The 19,764-nt window shown below is 25.4% G+C and overlaps 3 protein-coding genes across 6 annotated transcripts in view; 2 read left to right on the top strand and 1 right to left on the bottom strand.

The window, feature by feature from the left end:
- Positions 1-28: 28 nt before the first annotated feature.
- On the top strand, positions 29-2,195 carry LOC107069700 (WD repeat-containing protein 46). Its single transcript, XM_089172762.1, has 6 exons — positions 29-45; positions 155-851; positions 948-1,264; positions 1,352-1,676; positions 1,790-1,903; positions 1,976-2,195. Exons 1-6 carry the CDS (start codon positions 29-31, stop codon positions 2,078-2,080), a joined length of 1,575 nt encoding a protein of 524 aa, XP_089028888.1. The 3' UTR covers positions 2,081-2,195.
- Positions 2,196-2,230: 35 nt separating this feature from the next.
- The window catches only part of LOC107069725 (14 kDa phosphohistidine phosphatase), a 43,929-nt gene continuing 26,395 nt past the window's right edge, over positions 2,231-19,764 (bottom strand). The window contains exons 3-5 of one of the 3 annotated variants that reach the window (XM_015327267.2): positions 3,006-3,133; positions 2,693-2,732; positions 2,231-2,424 (exon numbers count right to left, since the gene is read on the bottom strand). In XM_015327267.2, coding sequence (XP_015182753.1) covers positions 2,697-2,732; positions 3,006-3,133 — 164 coding nt within the window. In that variant the 3' untranslated portion in view covers positions 2,231-2,424; positions 2,693-2,696. The remainder of the gene's footprint in view (positions 2,425-2,692; positions 2,733-3,005; positions 3,134-19,764) is intronic. The other 2 variants (XM_015327268.2, XM_015327266.2) reach the window with 2 other exon arrangements.
- Positions 6,800-19,764, top strand: part of LOC107069722 (arrestin homolog) — a 38,197-nt gene continuing 25,232 nt past the window's right edge. The window contains exons 1-3 of one of the 2 annotated variants that reach the window (XM_015327263.2): positions 6,800-7,422; positions 15,654-15,756; positions 16,974-17,245. In XM_015327263.2, the coding sequence (XP_015182749.2) occupies positions 15,673-15,756; positions 16,974-17,245 (356 nt within the window). In that variant the 5' untranslated portion in view covers positions 6,800-7,422; positions 15,654-15,672. The remainder of the gene's footprint in view (positions 7,423-15,653; positions 15,757-16,973; positions 17,246-19,764) is intronic. The other variant, XM_015327259.2, reaches the window with a different exon arrangement.

Genomic DNA, 19,764 nt, shown 5'->3' with positions numbered 1-19,764 from the left:
ATAAAAGCTAATATAAATTATATTTACGATGGAAAATACACGTAAGTATTATTTTCATTTGATAGTAAATTAAACTTGCATTTGTATTTGGTTATGTATTATATGTACATGTATGCATAAATTAACATAAAAAGTTTTCTTTTATTTCAATTAGAGAAAAAAAGAAATCACATCCAAGAAGAGTTCCCATCCCTAAAAAAAGACTTTTAAAGTATGACAAAGGAGAAGGAATAAACTTGAAAGAAGATACGACTAAGATAAAAAATAAAATACATATAGAGAAATTTAAGCGTAAAGAAAAAGCTATAAAACATGCAATCGAGAATTCTGCTAGAGCAGAATTACTCTTAACTGAAGATTATGGTCATTTAGAGGCTGATCCTGGTGATTCAACGCTACAATATAAACAATCAGAGATTGCTAACAATGTTGATATAACAAGTGCTACTAAATTCTTTACACTAGATTTAAATTTTGGTCCGTATTGTTTAAAATATTTTAGAAATGGTAGACATTTAGTTTTGGGTGGAAAGAAAGGACATGTAGCAGGTTTCGATTGGATTACTAAAAAACTTGCTTGTGAAATGAACGTTATGGAATCTGTGCATGATGTATCATGGCTTCATATCGAGACAATGTTTGCAGTTGCACAAAAAGATTGGGTTTATATTTATGACAATCAAGGAATAGAACTTCATTGTTTAAAGAGAATGAACGATGTTAATAAGTTAGAATTTTTACCATATCATTTTTTGCTTGCAAGCGGTTCTAGAACTAGTTATCTCACATGGTTGGATGTTTCTATAGGAAAACTGGTTTCTCGTTTTTCTACCACATGTAATAACATAACTGTAAGTTTTACAAGTAGATATTTCTATTTATATATACATGAATATATAATATAAAATATATATTTGTTAATAATTTCAATGAATATTTGAATATAGGTTATGACACAAAATCCAACTAATGCGCTGCTATGTATCGGTGATGCTAAAGGAGTAGTATCAATGTGGTCTCCTAACTCTAAACAACCACTAGCAAAAATGCTTTGTCATAAACACAAAATTGAAGCTTGTGTCGTTCATCCTTATGGAACTTATATGGCTACAAGTTGTTCAAATAGATATATGAAAGTTTGGGATATTCGTCAACTTGCAGGTCCTGTTCATAATATGATTCTTCGACATCCAGCACAACATTTATCATACAGTCAACGAGGTCTTTTAGCAGCTGCTATGGGAAATGTAGTGGAGGTTTATAGGTAAAATAATATTATAATAAAATTTTGCGTTTTATTAATCCAGACAGTAGTATATTTAATTTTGTAATATATTTGAATTGTTTACAGAGAATCCGTGAATGAAATAAAACCATATTTAAGACATAGATTAGCATCTAGTATATCAAGTATGCAGTTCTGTCCATACGAAGATGTTTTAGGTGTTGCAACAGCCAAAAATTTTACATCTCTCCTAGTTCCTGGAAGCGCAGAAGCTAATTTTGATGCTTTAGAAATAAATCCATATCAAACGAAGAAACAAAGACGCGAGGCAGAAGTTAAAGCATTGTTAGATAAAATTCAACCAGAACTAATATCATTAGATCCAACAATTTTAGCAGAAGTGGATGTTCCTAGATTAAAAGAAAAAGTAGAAGCAAAGAAGAAACTTTTAGTAAGTAACAAATTGAATATTGTAATAATACTATCATTTTGACATTATTATTGTTACAACCACATATAAAATAATCTATATTATATGATTGTAATTTTGTTTTTAAATTGTAGTATATTAAGCCAAAGGAGATAGATTTTAAACCACGTAAAACTAAATCGAAAGGTAAAGGAGGAACTGCGAAAGTAATTAAAACTAAAAAGATCTTAAAAGAATTAAGTCGTAAAGTAAGTATTGCAATAATATTAAATAAACGTACAATTTTCTACAAACTAATATTTAACCTTTATTATATTTAGGAACACATAGAAATGCTCAAAGATGTAAGTGAAGAAATGGCTTTGAAAAAGAAGGAAGTTCCTCAGAAAAGTTATGGTGTTTTAGATAGGTTTGTATCTAAATGAAATAACAATACTAGTTAAGTTATAAATATATTATCAAATGATGATTAAATACTTTTCATAAAAAAAAATGTTTTTGTAATAATAAATATATCTGTATTATTATTTATAATTTTAATGATGAATTCTTTACTAAATAATATGTACAAAAAATTGATTTTTTTTTGCTCCTTTTATTTAAATATTTATATTTTACAAAGGAGAAGATTCGATAGAATTTCTAGCATCAGGTAGAAATATTTCAGCTTTTTTTTTTAATAACCATCATTCGTCCAGGTAATATCGTAATTAGAATATTTTTTTTTCAACAAATCTACTGCTAAGCTGTGATCGGCTTGCCCATATCCCTGTAAAAAAAATTAAATAAATATGTTTCAATTAAGAATAGTACCAAAGCGATGTAGTGAGGAGTTGTCTAGCTAGTTTTCTCAGCTATATTTTTTAAATTTCAAAATAGATCAATATTTATCTCTATTACATTTATTTTCAAAGTTAGTTAAAGTATTTAAATTTTTAATTTATTGATTGTAATTTAATTTACTATTACCGACTGAGCATTTAGTCTACTATTACCAACTGTAGATTTAATCTACTATTACCGACTGAATTACTCACTCGATTAATGATGTGACTGCGTAGGTAAGAGAGTGATCTGCTATTACCGATAGTAATTTTATTAATTATTTCTTTAACGGAACTTAAACTTTAACATATATTAATAAATATATTTATATAAAAAATAATAGAATTAAAATAGAAATAAATAAAAATACATTAATAGATTATTAAATAGAAAAATATAATATATAAAATAAATACGCGTATAAATATATATATATAATATAATTAAAAATATTAATTAAATATAATTAATATAAATAATAAAAAAATAAATATGTACATGTATAGATAGTACTTGTTAACTTACTTGAGAGTAACCATAAACTCGAATAGATTTAATTTCTGGATCATGTTGTATCCTTCCACCACCCAAACTCTTTACTTCAAGATCAGAATATTTCTTCACTTGTTCTTTAGTTTGTTCGAAAACATCATCTGTAACATAAAAATTAAAAGAAAATTAAATATATTTTTTATAAAATTAACAGAAATTTATTGTATTTCAGGTGATTTAGACTAACAACATTAGGTAAGAAAGATAGGAAGGAGATTTTCGAAGGACTTTTTGACCTTTCATCGTAGAGTTGTAATAAAAAATAGATGAAGGAGGAAAAGAAGGTGTTAAATATTATTTTTATATTTTTATATTGTGGATTCTATCTCTCTCTCTCTTTCTTTTCTTAATGCCTTATACTTTTTTTTCTTGTCAGGGGAGTTTCATAAAATTTTGTCGTTACTGTCACCTAAAAAGTTTCACTTTAACAAGAAAGAGAGAGAAAGAGAAAGAGAGAGAGAGAGAGAGAGAGAGAGAGAACATATAGAACGTAAAGAGAATAAAGAGGATAAAGAGAATAAAGAAGAAAAAAGAGAGAAAGAAAAGTGTATTCTGCTTTGTAACGGAAGTTTTCAACACCTAAAAAGAAGAAATGAAAAGATGAAGAGTATCTATCCGTTTGGCACGAAAAGAGTACTGTTCTTCTTGAACAAAAAAAAAAATTAGACAAAGTATAAAGAATGCTTAACATTTCAACCTACGATATAAGATATTCGAGATTTAAATACACAGTAAGTATATTTCGTATTCTGTAAAAGAAAAAAAAATGCTGAAAGTTTTTCGAAATTGTCGAGATTGATTATTCGATGAAATAGTTAAGAAAATATTCTATATTTACGTTATAATTATATATATATATATCTAACAATTTATTATTTTTTTTGTATTTGCAGGAAGTAACAACACGTGTCTTGAATATTAAAAATGAACACTGCTTGCTTGACTATTGGTGAAAGTAACAACAAAAATCTTATGGAAATGATAAGAAATCGATTATAAAAGTAAGTTTCTATATACACATACGTATATATATATATATATATATATTTTTGTTTGTTTGTTATTTACCATTTTGCCTATTCTCATAATCAGTCATTTCTCTCAGTGGGTATTAAAAGCACGAACAGGTAAAGGACTAAGTGGAAAATATAGTAAAAGTATAGCATTGAGTTGGTATATATAGCTACCAGTAAATAATAAAAAAAAAAAAAAAAAAAAAACATATGGTACTAGGATTCTTGAATGACGCGTAAATTAATTTCCGGTATGTTAAAAAAAAAAAGATTTTTCCATAATTTTCTATCGTCGTGTTTATTGATTGTTTCATTTAATGTTATTCTTTAAAAGAAGCCTTGAGAACGTACACACACACACACACACATACATACATCTTTAATCATTTATTTTTCACTCTGAAATATTATCCTGCCTGTTAGTCTCTTTCTCTATTATTTTTTATCTCACTCTTTCTATTTCTATTAATTTCTGTTCTTTCTCTTATTTTCTTTTTCTTACGTTAAAATTTTCCATTCCTTTTTTTTTTTTTTTTTTTTTAAATCAATGATGAAAATAAGAGATTCGATCAATATTTAAAATAAGAAAGGTTTCTAAATCGATGATCGCATAGTCCTCCCCGTTGTGGAATATGTCGAGGTCTTATGGATAAAGAAAAAAAGCAGGTCAATAAGGACATTCGATACGTAAGTGCGATAACGAAGAGAGATAGTTTTATTATTACTATTTTAATGGCTATCCTTTTGCTATTTTATCGGTATGATTTGTGCTTGTTATCTTCTAGGAGAATACAGGAAGGTCTTATATAAGATATTGGGATCTCTAGCACTTGAATACGCTATCTGGTGAAAAAAAAAACTGATAAAAACTAAACTTTTTCTAAATTCAAGCAATAAGAATTGATGAATGCGATAGTCATAGATGGACACAAAAATCTTCGAATGTTTATCGAGGAAAATAATTCACACACATATGTCTCTTTCTTCACGAGACTGGTTCCGCGAGGCTCGTTTACAAGAGTGGCTTGTATTTGTGTCTTTTTGTCTTTGTTTCTTTGTGTGTGTTGTGTCAGGGTTGCGTCAGGGTTGCGTTTTTGATCTACCGATTTTTGTGTCTATCTATGACTATCGCATTCATCAATTCTTATTGCTTGAATTTAGACAAAGTTTAGTTTTTATCACTTATTCCATTCCGAGATCATACCAGTGACCTTTGTTATATATGGTAATAATATTATAATAAATCAATTATTATTAATAACTACAATTTATCTTACTGTTGAAAGTGTGCACTCGTCTTATTCTCTGGAAACTTAGTTTTTTGAACGTTTCATTTCTAACACGTGTGATCTGCACACATGTTGTTGTTTTTTTGTCTGTTCACCTGTTGAGATTCTTGATGTAGAAATTGTTTTTACATGCTAGAAATAATTAGAAGTAATTATTTGATTTTTAATTGACGTATATTTTATTCATTTCTATCATGTACAGAAAGGTTTTTTTCCATTGACATTTTCTTAATGTAGATCTCATTCTTAAAATAGATAAGAATTCATTTCTGAATAAAAACATAAGCTAATAAACGTTATACAGTTGTTTTTGAGTCGTTGACGTGTGTTGAAAATCTCTTGGGATGTTTTATGATTATCATCCTTGTAGTGTCAGGAAATTTTTCAAAGTACTCAGATCTGAATGAGAATTGGATATTTTTACAACCTATTTCAAATTTCTTGGTTGTTAGCATTAATTATTTAAATTTATACACTTATTATACATTATATGACTGAATTATTATTTCCTCGATTTAAATGAAAATCAAATTCGATCCTTTTAGGCCCGTTCTCTCTCACCCTCCTCCCTTCTCTTCTTAACTGTCTTCTTTATATATCTTTAAAGGGATTTTATCACCTTTCAATGGTCTGCATTGATTAAATTTCCAAATTATAAACCTGAAATGAATCTTGAAAATATTTCTCATAAATATTATGAGAGATTTGAAATCATTAATGAGTTAAACTTTGGAAAATTTGATCGACAAATAATTAAGAGTATTAAAATGAGATTAGATAATATGAAAGACGAAGGATATTAAATATTTTCTTACTTTACAATTAGTGAATAAACGATCAATATTCGTAGAAAATTAATGAAGCAAATATTAGTTGAATCAACAAAATTTTAAATATTGATCAAGTATTTGCTTTGATTCGATGAATTAATTAAAAAAAAAAATAAAATAAAATAAAATAAAATAAAAGACAGAAAAAAGGAAGATAAAATTAAGAATAATTATTATTATTTTATTATAATTATTATTATTCTTAATTTTAAGAATAACAAAATAATAAAATTTTTCAATAAAATAAAAATAAAATTCAATATTATATTATATATAATTATACAATAACTTAAATAATATAATAATATAAATAAATTATAATTTATAATATTATAAATTTTAATTAAAATAAAAATTTAAAAAATAACAAAAGAAAGTATACAAACACACACATATATATATATATATATTTAACGATTGATAATTGATTTTTTCTTAAAAAAAAAAACCACGGTTAATTAAACCTTTTAAACGACACTCCTGCATCGTTTTATTTGTTTTCCTTCACATCGACTACTTTTTATTAATTGCAAAATATCCCTTTCCCTCCCCCCCCCCAAAAAATAAGAAAAACAATTCTTAAAATAGAATAAATATTTGTTGCTTAATATAAAAGATAAACTCATGCTCGTATTTAAAAAAAAAAAACAAATATTCGACGAATTTCCGTTAGTTGGACAATTTTATTTGGTATTATGGATGAAAATAAGTTTCGGTATAGTTATCGTTTTAGGCCAAACGGTTTTATGTTTGTAGCAATGGGTTGGAAGAAGAAACGCGCGAAATGGGAATAGGATGGGGACGCGTCGCGACGCCTGACGTCGGAGTGAGTTTTCAGTAGACGGTGAGCCGTGTTAGGGAACGGTACTGTGAGTCGGGTTCTACCTTGACCCTAACTACTTTCATACTATATTATACTATCCTCAAATTATAAACGCCTAAATATTTCATCGTATAAATTAATCAATAAATTTGAAACAAATAATATTTCAAATAATTAATAAGACATCGAACGTTAAATTGATCATCGATATACATTTTGTTTGTTTGTTTGTTTGTTTGTTGTTGTTGTTGGGTGTAAAATTCAAATTTTTTTGTTTTTCTCTATTCGTCAAAAAAGTTGATCAACAAATTGACAAAATATGTGCAACGAACACGAGGAAGTTTCAAGTGAAATTCGTTTGTCATCGTCAATTTTGTGAATTTCTTTTTCTTTTATTACTTCTTTCTTGTTTATTTTTTTTCTCTCCTCTTCAAGGTATACTTTTTTATAATATATATATATATATATATATATCTATGTTTTTAAATATATATGTGTGTATTTATGACATGTATCGTATGCGCGTGTATTGCGTGTTGAAAGTTTGTTTGTTTAATTAATTTTAGTTGAATTTTAATTTAATATAATTAGTTATATTTTTGATATTTTGATTTTCGTCAGGATTGCACGTGTTTTTTATACGTTTTATTTGATTTTCATATAATTAATTATTTTCTTTTTTGATATTTTAATTTGCATGAGAATTGCACGTGTCTTCTGTACGTTTTTATTTATTTTTTTTATTTTAATATAATTAGTTGTTTACTTTTTTGATATTTTAATTTTCATGACAATTGCACGTGTTTTCAATACGTTCAATATTTGATTTGAAATTCGTTAGAAAATATTTGAAAACATTTATTCTAATTTGCACCCCTCTAACGATTCCCATATTCGATCAGAATTTAATTTAATTTTGATTGTTTACACATGGTATTTAAGAGTCAATGATTTGACAACATTTAAAACGCACACATCAGTAAAAACAATGTGTTAAATGCAAAACAAAACAAGGAATTAGATGTTTCTTTCGATTCATTTCAATCTAAATGATTCAACATTTGTTATAAATTTTTCAATGAATTTACATATTATATTACAAATTATTATACTAAATGTGTATATACAAAAATAATTTCAATGAATATTAAATTATTATTGTATTTAACACCACGTTGACCGTCGTCATGTAAATTTTTTAAGGAAATTTCCTGTCAGATGACAAATGTTTCTTTGTATTGAAAAAATAGTTGTTGAACGTGTCGGTCACCCGTGACGGACGTGGCCTAAATGGAAAGTCTAAAGTCAGTCACCGATGACTGACGTGGCGCTCAACAAGTTACAAGTAAATTTGAATATGAACGCAAATTGTTTTTGTGAAAAGTAAATAAAATATATTAAAAATGTTTCTCGCGTAATTCTCTCTTTTCATAAAAATTATCAATAACAAAATATACTCTTTTTATATTATAGATAATATTTCGATGTGTGTGTGTGTGTTGTGTATCCAACATATGAAAAATATTTCAAGAAAATTTCAATGCAATTCTGTTGACAATATATTGGTACACATATTTTTGTCGAAAAAATTTAATATCAATATTATTATTATTATTATTGTTTATACAATTTATTATGCAAATAGGAAGAAAGGGAATATATGTATAAAAGAAAAGAAAAATATGATTCGTAGGAAATTGTTTAGTTTATGGTGTGTCTCGTTTCGTTGTTGTCTCTTTGTGATCACGATGAATATAAAAAGGAATATATATATAATATTATATTTTCTTTTTCGAAATAACGTAACGTAAAAAAAGGGGATAAAGATGGAAAAAGGAAGATAGAGAAAAAGAACAAGAGAAAGAGAGAGAGAGAGAGAGAGAGAGAGAGAGAGACAGAGAGAAGATCGAATAAACGAAAGCTTCTTTTTTATTCTTGTTTTTCACTCTTTTTTTCTTTTTTCTTTTTTCTTTTTTACTTCTGCTTCTTCTTCTTCTTCTTTTTTTTTTTCGAGGACGAAGAAAGTTTTTTTTTATTTTTTTTTCTTTTCCGCTTCTTATCTTTCCAAGTTTATTTTCCGTCATGAATTTCTATATGAGTTTTATCTTCACGAAAAGAATTTCTGGTCTTCAATGGTATTATGGCATACCAAGTGCAAAGTTTATTTAACAAATAAAAAAAAAAAAAAAAAAAAGAAACACGTATCACATACAATGGTTGACATACTACTTATGTGATCAATATTTTCCTCTATTTTTAATAATATTAATAATTATAATCATATTCATTGTTTTATTCTAACACAAACACATTAAATGTGTGTGTGTTTTTTTTTCTTGTTAAAAACAATTCTTCGACATTACATTCTTTCTTGTATTTTTTTTTTTATTTCATCGAATAATTGACGTCAAATTTGAAAATCATTTACGCTACACGAAATAATGCGTGCGCATATACGCGTATTTATTCGCGCGTGTCCTTTGAATTTGCGTGCCTATTTTTCTCTCTCTCTCTCTCTCTCTCTCTCTCTTTTTCTCTCAATCTGTGTTTTTTTAAAAATAAAATCAAAATTGTAATGGTATGAAACGTTTGAACATCATCAACAAGTGTTCGTAACCAATCAACGATAAATTGTTAAACGCATGAACGATTGAAAAATAATTTAAAAAAAGAAAAAGAAATAAAAAAAAAATATATATATATATATAAAATAAGGTCGAACTAACAAAAAGAAGAAAAAAAAAAAAAAAAATACACACACGCCTAGACATCGGATTGACGTTTTGTTAAATTCATTTTACTTTTTATTTATCGTTAGTCATATTTTGTTAGCATCAAACGAATGCCACGTACACACTTACGTACACGTACGTAAATCGTACGCACGCAGCAAGTTATTATTATTAATACTATTATTATTATTATTTTTATTATTTTTATTATTATATTAGTGAAACGAAGAAAAACACACAAAAGAAAAGTAAATCATTTCATGTGATATCATATTTTTAGTTTATGCAAATTTGAAACGATAAACATAATCCTGTCATTCCTATGATCCACCGTTCTTCTTTCTATCCTTCTAATCCTAATATTTCTTACGAAGAAAAGAAAGAATAAAAAATAAGAGCAAAGGAGTCCATTATCGCAAGAGAGAGAGAGAGAGAGAGAGACAGATCGTTATATCTTTCTTGACTTTTTTTTTTTACGTCATAAAAAAACATCTCCAAGAGAAAATGTTTTTTCGATGGGGTAACAGACTCGTAAAGAAAATAAAACTAATGAAAAAGAAGAAGAAGAAGAAGAAGAAAAAAAAAGGAATGAAAGTTAAACGTGTTCACGAAATGATTTAACCAACGAGATACTTTTAATTGTGTGTGTGTGTGTATTCTTGCAAAATAAAATATCAATTAAAATAAAGAAAGTAATCAAGTGAACGACAAATACGATTACGTGTTTCGAACATATTTATTTGTTTCACTTCATTTTATTTTTTATTTTTTTTATTCTTCAATGTTAATATTATGGTGTCCGGTGACACCACGCTGGTACCATGGAAAAACTAGTGTGTTTGCTCGTTTATTCTTCAATGTTAATTCTATGGTGTCCCGGTGACACCACGTTGGTGCCATGCAAAAACTATCTGTTGTATGCCAGTGGTACCACTTTGGTGCCATTTAAAAATAATCAAAACATTTGAATTATATTTCGTGGTTGTTTAAGGGAACATAATAACTATAAAATTGTGCTTTATTTAATCGAGAATTAAGTAAGAACAATTTTTGCATAACATATTTTTATGAAAGCAATAAATATTACCGTCACTTTCTAAATTTTGTAAAAATTCCAAATTTCCAAGCGGCACAGTGTTAATATATGAAAATTGATCGTATAATAAGATGAATTAACAATCGATTCAAACGAAATTTAAACAAACTTGAAATACAACAAATTGAAAATGGTTTACTTTTACTTTTTCGTGGTTACAATAAATCCTTTCATGGTAAGATGAATTCACGTTGTGTTATAGTATATTCACGTTGGTTATATAATTATCTTAAAAGCTTTTCTAGTTTTACGATTTGTCTGTAAAGCAGTTCTTTCTCAGTTAAAATGTAAATAAACATTTAATAAGAACAAAAATACTGAATGAAAGAAAAAGAGTGGGAAAATAAAAATAGATAAAAAAAAAAAGAGAAAGAGAAAGAGAAAGGAGAATGTGTGAAAAGAACAAACAAACTGGTTGTCACGTGTTTTAAAAATGAAACCAAAAAAAAAAACAAAAGAAAATAAAATAAAAAACAAAATTTTGTGATATCGTATGGTATTGGAAAATTGGCAAGGATACAAAAACTTGTATGAAAATATCTTTTGATAAAAAAAAAAAAAAAAAAAAAACATTTTCTCTTGTTAACACGTTAAAGAAATAATCTAACAAATTCATTTGAAAATCATGTGGTTTAATGGTTTTAAAAGGTAATACATTTTATCCCCGTGTTATTCCTTCGAAAGTGAAAAGAAAAGGACATTTTTATTCTCATTCCTTGATCGTATCAATCTCTCTTTCTCTTGCTCTCGAGAATAAATTTGGTCTTTCTCTTTCTCGTAGAAAACTCGTGTCGAGGGTGGTATTCTCGATTATATTAAAGGGATAAGAGTAAACGTTAAATCAGACCTATTTGTCTACTTGTCCTAATCTTCTCGAATGATTTACTTACATTCCTTTTTATATTATACAATTGTTTTGCACAATTTACAATTACAAATTGAACAATACAATGATAGTTAAATAAATGTTTCATTGTGATAATTTAATTATCATATAATTGATATAAATAATTTCTTTTTCTTTTATTCATATAATTATATAGATCTTTTTTAATTTGTGATTTTCTATTTGTTTATTTATTTATTTAACCGAGAATGGAAATTTTGCGAAACAAAATTATATAATAATTTTGAAAAATTATTTATATTATATTAATATTTAAAAATAATTATAATTTTATAATATTATAATATAATTTTAATAAATTTATTGATAATTTTTTAATAATTATTTCTATATATTATAATATAATTGTAATAAATTTATTGATAATTTTTTAATAATTATTTCTATATAATAATAATTATAATTTTAATAAATTTAAAACAAAAAAATATAATAAATAATTTTTTAAATAATTAGAAAAAAGGTAAAATAATTTGATTACTTTTAGGAAAATAAAAAAAGAATGAAATTAAATTAGAAATTTATTTACAAGACGAAAAATATGAACGATATCATCATTGTTTTCAATTGTAATCATGGATAAATATAAACGCAATGAGACGACCAGCATCATTATCAAAATGTCGTCATTATTGTCAATTCCTGAAAATCGATCGATTAATTTCCATTTAATTGCGGTAGTGTAGTAACCACAACTAACGAATAAATCGATAGTTAGTAGTATATCTCAATCATTGTGAACTAATTTAAGATTTTGAGAAAAGTTACGATTTTTTCTTTTTATTTTAAAACTATTTCTTTTCTTTTTTATTATTATTATTATTATTATTATTATTAATAATAATAAATAATTAATGATATTAATATTTGTAAATTTTTTGTTAATTTTTGTCTACATTTTATTTTATTTTTGTTTTGTTTAATTATTGTAATCAATGATATAATATATAACGCATACAAATAAATTGATCTGTAAATCTAATAATAATAATAATAATAATTCTAATCTAATTAAACATGATGATTATAAATTCGTGGAATAATTTTAAGTAAACTTTAAACAAGTGAAACGACGCGTCGTTTCGAATTAAAATAAACAATCAGTGTGTAAAGCAGCATATACAAACATTTGAGTTTAAGTACTCGTTACGAACACTTGCTTAGAAAGTTTGGAATAATAAGAGCTCCTAGTTCTATTTTATCACGTTGAGTGTGAACGAAAATAGATCGTTCAATAGATAAAATAGTAGTAGTAGTAGTAGTAGTAGTAGTAATAGTAATACAATAGTAAAAGATTGACGAATAGAAAAAAAGAAAGAGAATTAAAACCTGAACACAGATAAAACATTAGGGTTGTTAATTAATTTATTTAAAATAATATTGTCAGGGTTTTTATTAACAATTCAAAATTTTATTTAATGTAAATTATTTAAATTTATTATTTATTTTTTTAAAACAAATATATTTTATATATCAGCAATTATTTCGATTTTATCTGATAGAAATAAATTTATAATAACTAATTAATTTTTGAAGATAATTGAATAAAAAAATTAGACAATTTGTCAATTAAACAATATTGATTAATCTTGTTAAAAAGAATAAGAGATAGATAGATAAAGGATAATAATTTATCAGATTTCTTGGTGATCTTTGCTTTAACCTCGAGCCTGACTTTTACTTGACTCTTACTACTTGCACTTTTATTTCTTTCTATTTCTCAAAGGACTCATATATCCTTCGAAAATCGTGTTACCAATTCGTTCTGGTTAAATTTTTCAAAACACTTAATGGCTCCCTATTGTAAACGAGTCTTTCTAACGATTCTCTGGTCTAAAATAAATATAATTATAGTTTTTAATTATAAAAGAAATAAAAGATATTAAATGTGTGCTGCTATTGAACGAATTGTTTAATTTTTCAATCATCATAAAACTCTTTTCTTCTTTCCTTTGTTCTTTATCTTTCTTTCTTTTTTTTTTTTTATTTTTTTTATTTTTAATATACATCCTTTGAATTGGATTTATTTATTTATATTTTTTTTTTTTTAATAAACTTGTATTTAATAATTTTGAAGCAAATGAACACGAATAAATGAAGTATTAATTCCATAAACCTTTGTAGAAAATTATTAAATGCACACAGAAGTTAATTCGATACCAGAAAATATATTTGACTTTGAATATCTCAGTAATTATGCACTTTTAGAAAACAAAAATAAAATTACAAAAAAAAAAAAAAATGTACAGATACATTTTGTAGTAAATTGATTAAACTTTAAACCAATGCAGAATAGATTTGTCAAAAGAAATTTTTAATATATTTCCTCTCCCTCCCCCATTTTCGTTTGTTCTAATTTTTCATTAATTTTTAATTAACAATTTTCATTCATCTTTTAATAATAAACGTCTAAGTTATCATACTTTTTACTATTGTTAATAATAGTTGTTTTAAAAAAATAGAAAGAAAGAAAGAAAGAAAGAAAAAGTAAAAGGAAAGTAAAATTATACCTTGGTTACAAGTTTATTTTTATTTGTATTTTTATTTTTTATTTTTTTTTCATTTTGTGCGTCACTCGTCAAAGATAGCAACAAGTTAAATATTGTTACGAGTTCTTTCATTAGCTATGTTCTTTTCAAAAAAAACAAAACAAAAATGGGGATGAAAAAAAGATCGAAATTCGATATTCCAATTATATAATAAAAATGAAAAGTATAAAATTAAAAAAAAAAAAAAAAAACTAAAAATTAGAACAAGAAAAATACAAGAAGAGAATAAATTAATAAAACTCGAAAGAATAATTCAACGAATAGAAAGAAAAAAAAATATATATTTTCTTATCTATCTTTCTATTTCCTCTTTTTTATTTTTATTTTTTATTTTTTCTTATCGTTCAAGAAAAATTACTTTCAGAATGTATTAGCAAATATCGATTTATCGAATATAGTAAAAGTTATTAAAAGTTTTACAAGAACGTTCTCTTCTTTTCTTCAATGTTCTTTTTTTCTCTCTTATTTTTTTTTTTTTATTTTTTTTTTAGTTTTATTTTACTCTAATTGAAGTATTAAATATCTGTATAACAGTTGCATACAACGATTTCTCATGAATATTCAACACATTTCTTCTTTTTTTTTTTTTTTACAAGAGTATTTGAGACAATTCAATAACGAGAGGATCAATTTGCGAATCAATTGTGTGTTACAAGTACAAAATAATTGTATTATCTATCGTAATAATTATTCAAATAGTCGGATAAGATTTTTATTATTAAATCGAGTCATAAGTAATTTCCGATGCGGCTATGTAAAATCTTTTTTTTCGTATTTACATTTTTATACAAAATATCAAATATATATATATATATATACACTCGTATTTTAAAAACTTAACAAAAGTACGTATATTAGAAAAGTTTAATAATAGTTGTAACACATAATAATAATAAAATAAAATAAAAAAAAATACAAAAGATATACATTACAAAAAAAATTAATGGAATAATCGAAATATCGATTGTATGCAATGATATGTAAAAAAAAATAATAATAATAATAATAATAATAAACAATTGATAATATGATCATTAAATATTTCACTGATTCGTGAAAATCAATTCTATAATGATTCGAAGTTACAAATTGAAAAATATAACAACAATAAAAAAAAGTGGAAAGAGGAGGAGGAGGAGGAGGAGGAGGAGGAGAAGGAAAGTGGCTCGTTAAAATAAGAAATGTGAAAGTGTGTATGCACGTGTATGTATTCCTGCATGTAAAATGCATTGCACCTGTGTAAATGTGAAGCTTATTTTTTTTTCCTCTTTTTTTTTATGCGAACAAGGAATTAACGATGAAAGGAGATGGAATAAAGTTAAAGTTGTTAGATATATATATATATATATTTCGTATTCTAATTTAACTTATGTGGTTCAAAGTGGACGAGGAAGCGAGAAAATGGCTGAGAACGGGAACTGTCGGGTGCAAGTGGAAATTGGCGAAGTTTCCCATAACGTTGATGTCCAATTGCATTCAACTGAGGTATCATAGCTTATTATTATTATTATTATTATTATTATTATTATTATTATTATTATTATTATTTCTATTATATTGTGTTAAATATATTAAAAGATAATAACACATACACACACACACGATTTGTAATAATTGCATTTATAGTATCTCGTTGATAAAATAAAAAAAAATAAAATACGAATAATAATTTTAATTTAAAAAAAAAAAAAATAAAAATCTTTGAAAAGATAAATCTTATTTTTGTTGTTGTCCTTAGATATTTATTTATATTTCTTTGCTAACTTCGTAATCCGTAACAGCAATAAACTTTTGTTAAAAGTTCGAAAGAAGTATTTGGAATATTTTCTCGGATAAACTTTTTTTTTTCTTTTTTTCTTTTTTATCATTGTTAATGTGACAACACTGTGATGTAAGTTTTATTATTAATACTTTCTCGGATTTAATGCAAAAACGTTCGTTAACTCGATCTCTTTTTTTTTATTCTTATTTTAATTTTTCTATTTCCATTTCTCTTTTTATAATACGAATAAAAATAAATTGATACGATTTATTACGATAAAACTTGTATCCTGAATAATTATGATATTATATTTATATTTATTATCATAAATATAACGTTAGTTTATCATTTTTCTTTATTTATTATTTTACAATGTAATAATTGCGAAAAAGGATCCAATTGGTATAGAAATTATTGATAATAAAATATTAAAAAAAAAAAAGTCTTATAACATAAAACACTGTCATTTATGCAAGTGTTTCGATTGCTTTGGTGTATGTGTGCAAATCGATGAACATTTAATTTCTTCTATTGAGTTTGGCTAGTCAATCTTAATCAAAACATAGTAGTAGAAGAAGAAGAAGAGGGAACGACGGTAAACAAGTTTAAGATTTAACGATTGAAAAAAAAAAAAAAAAGAAAACTGAAATATCTAATCGCGATCAAATAAAAAAATTTAATGAATAAATTATTACTTTACCTATAGTTAGAAAAAATTCAATAAATAACAACAAATAATAATAATAATAATAGTAATAATAACAACAACAACAACAAAAATATCAAACTAATAAATAATAAACAATACTAATAATATAAAAAAAAATAATTCCTTTTTAACAATAAATATCAAATATCTCTGTAAGGATGAGTTGAGATGGGGATTAGGGGAAGATAAGTTTATCTCATATTACATTATTTCTAATATATTTTATAACAGAATGAAATGACGAGCGAGGTCAAAGGTAAACGCTGTCAAATGCAGATGAAGCAGGTAACCTCGGATCTCAGCAAGGAGGATGAGATATGCGTCGCTCCAATCGAGGAACAAAAACAAGAACAAAAACAAGAACAACAAGAAGAAAAAATAGAAAAGAGGATATTACAAATGCAACAACAACAACAACAACAACAAGTGCAACAGAATAATTCGCAAAATTATTCGACAACAACGACGTTAACAGCAACGACTGATATACAACAAATTGATAAGTAAGTATTAAATTTATACATACAAATATATATATCATATCATATCATAGTTTCATATTATATATATATATATATATATATATATATATATATATATATATATAAAATTATTTCTGTACTACTTTTTTTTGCTTTTGATTTGAAAAATCAATGTGAAAGGATTGCATGTCAAAATAGTAATCATTTCATATCGTAAATCTTCTCTCTTTCTCTCTCTCTCTTTCTCTCTTATCTCTCTTTCTATTTCTGTCTATCTATCTTTGTTTCTTTTTCGAAAGATTTACGAGTGTATTAGTATTAGTAATAGTATCAGTAATAGTAATAGTAGTAGAGTACATAGTCTTTGCTGTTTGCTTTTTGTCGAATGCAATTTATCATGAAACATTAAAGCAAAATAAAGGTGTTAAAGGATAAATGATAGGGAAAAGGGGGATGTGTGTGTGGGGGATGAGGAGGAGGAGAAGGAGAAGGAGGAGAAGGAGGGGGGAGATGAGGGTTAAAGAAGAATATCCAATGTAATTGGAAATCGTCATAAAAAATATCACTGCTGTGCTATCTCGTTACCTTTTATCGATCATTTTACTCTCTCCTTTTTATATATCCCCCTCCTTAACTTTTTTTTTTTATCATTTTTCGTTCCTCACGATATTCTGCAGTTTTTGTTTTACAGTTAGTAAATGTGTGTGCGTGTGCGTACACGCGCACGCGTATTTTCCTCACTCTCCTACTAAGTCCTTCATCGATTCCTTTTTTGTTCAATTTTTCCTCCCCTTCCCCCCTTCCCCTTCTCCATTCCCTTTCCAACCCTCTTCCTTATAGTCCTCTCCCCTCCTCATCGATTTTTATTCACTGATTCTTAAGTTATTTTTTAGACACGTGTCAAAATACAATACTTCGTATATGTATAGATTTATTTATAATAAATAATTGTAAAAATTCAATTTTTTTTATTATTTATATTTTTTTTTTAACACGTTGCAGCAAATGACGGTTATAGTCGTCCGATCTTTGTGTTTCTGATTACGATCTTCAAATTAAAAATGTGCGGCAACGTGTAAAAAGAAAAGAAACATGTTTATAACAAATTTTGATGTAATATTTTACACATAATAATAATATTCGCTTGCTGGTTTGTGAAAACAATCAAAGGGACGACATCATGTGTATCATGGTGTATGTAATATTCATGAATTTAATATATATATATAGATATTTGTATCGTTCATTGGATTAATTAATGATAAATTCTAACGGATAAAATATTAACGATAGATTAATTCTAAATTAATAATATTACGATCAATTAATCAACAATATTTGATGTAAAAATTATTATTATTTATAATAATAATTCTACTACAATGATAAAAGCCAAAATTAATTAACTAACGTTAAATGTCATATTCTATCAGATTACGTTACATTGAAATCAAAGTAAATTTATTGTTAATTAGAATATGCTAAAATACCAATGACACGATCGATAATCGAATAATTTAATATAATGTAATATGAATGTAAACGTTTTTACGGTATACTTCGTTAATGTTTCATCCCTTTTTTTTCTTCTTCTTCTTCTTCTTCGTTACTTCCTTTGAATAAAAAAAGAAAAAAATATATATATATATATTAACACTTTAATGGCCGCACGTCTATGCAGTCAAACGTCGCCAGTAATAGCGCGGTAATATTTTTGAAAAATTAATTTAAACAAACCTTTATTAAATTCACGATAAAACTAACATATAAAATAAACAACAAATTTAATTTTAATATAATTTTAAATATATAAAAAGTTATAAATAAATAATGGCCAATAACGGTTGTTTTCGGCTATCACACACATGTTGTGTGTGAGCGGCCATTTATAGGTGTTAACGAAATATTCCTATCAATTATTTCTTATGGACATTTCTTCTGCTTGTTATTTGCAAAACGAAGATTCACAACTCCTACATGATTTTCTTCAAACAAAAATTTTCTTACGCAACGACGAGTAATACAAGTATTTTCGGATTGGCTATGAAAGAAGGGAAGAAAGAAAGAGAGAGAGAGAGAGAAGAGAGAGAGAGAGAGAGAGAGAGAGAAAGAAAAACAATATTTTCGTCTTGTTTTCACATGAAATATTTTCAAATACAATGAATCTCGTATTTAATTAAACTTTTTTTTTTTTTTAAATACAAATAAATCAGACAAAATTTAAACAAATAATATTTTTATTATTTGATGGGAAAAAATTCAATTCTGTTTTTTTTTCTGTTTTTTTTTTTATTCTCTTTTATTTAATGAGAAAGAAAAATGTATAAACGTAAAACACGAATTGTATATAAACAAATAACATAAAAACGAGATTAATAGTAAATGAATTTATCGATAAGAAATATTATAGTAAATTTCTTTTTCTCATGCTTTTTAGATTTAAAGAAAACAAAGAAAAAAAAGAACTGTATTTTTTCCGATTAGAAATATCTAAATAAAAGTTTTACACAGAGAAATTTCGAAGAAAACCAATTGAAAAT

The sequence above is a fragment of the Polistes dominula genome, unplaced genomic scaffold (genome assembly GCF_049000335.1).
Source record: "Polistes dominula isolate Pdom_NZ unplaced genomic scaffold, Pdom_raw_medaka contig_23, whole genome shotgun sequence".
NCBI lineage: Eukaryota > Metazoa > Arthropoda > Insecta > Hymenoptera > Vespidae > Polistes > Polistes dominula.
The sequence above is the reverse complement of the archived record's forward strand: the minus strand, read 5'-3'. Positions and strand labels throughout refer to the sequence as shown.

Bases quoted from the DNA above. Each gene is read 5' to 3' on its own strand.
- LOC107069700 (XM_089172762.1), top strand. The intron at 1,265-1,351 runs GTAAAATAATAT...AATTGTTTACAG, and splicing joins AATGTAGTGGAGGTTTATAG to AGAATCCGTGAATGAAATAA. The intron at 1,904-1,975 runs GTAAGTATTGCA...TATTATATTTAG, and splicing joins TAAAAGAATTAAGTCGTAAA to GAACACATAGAAATGCTCAA.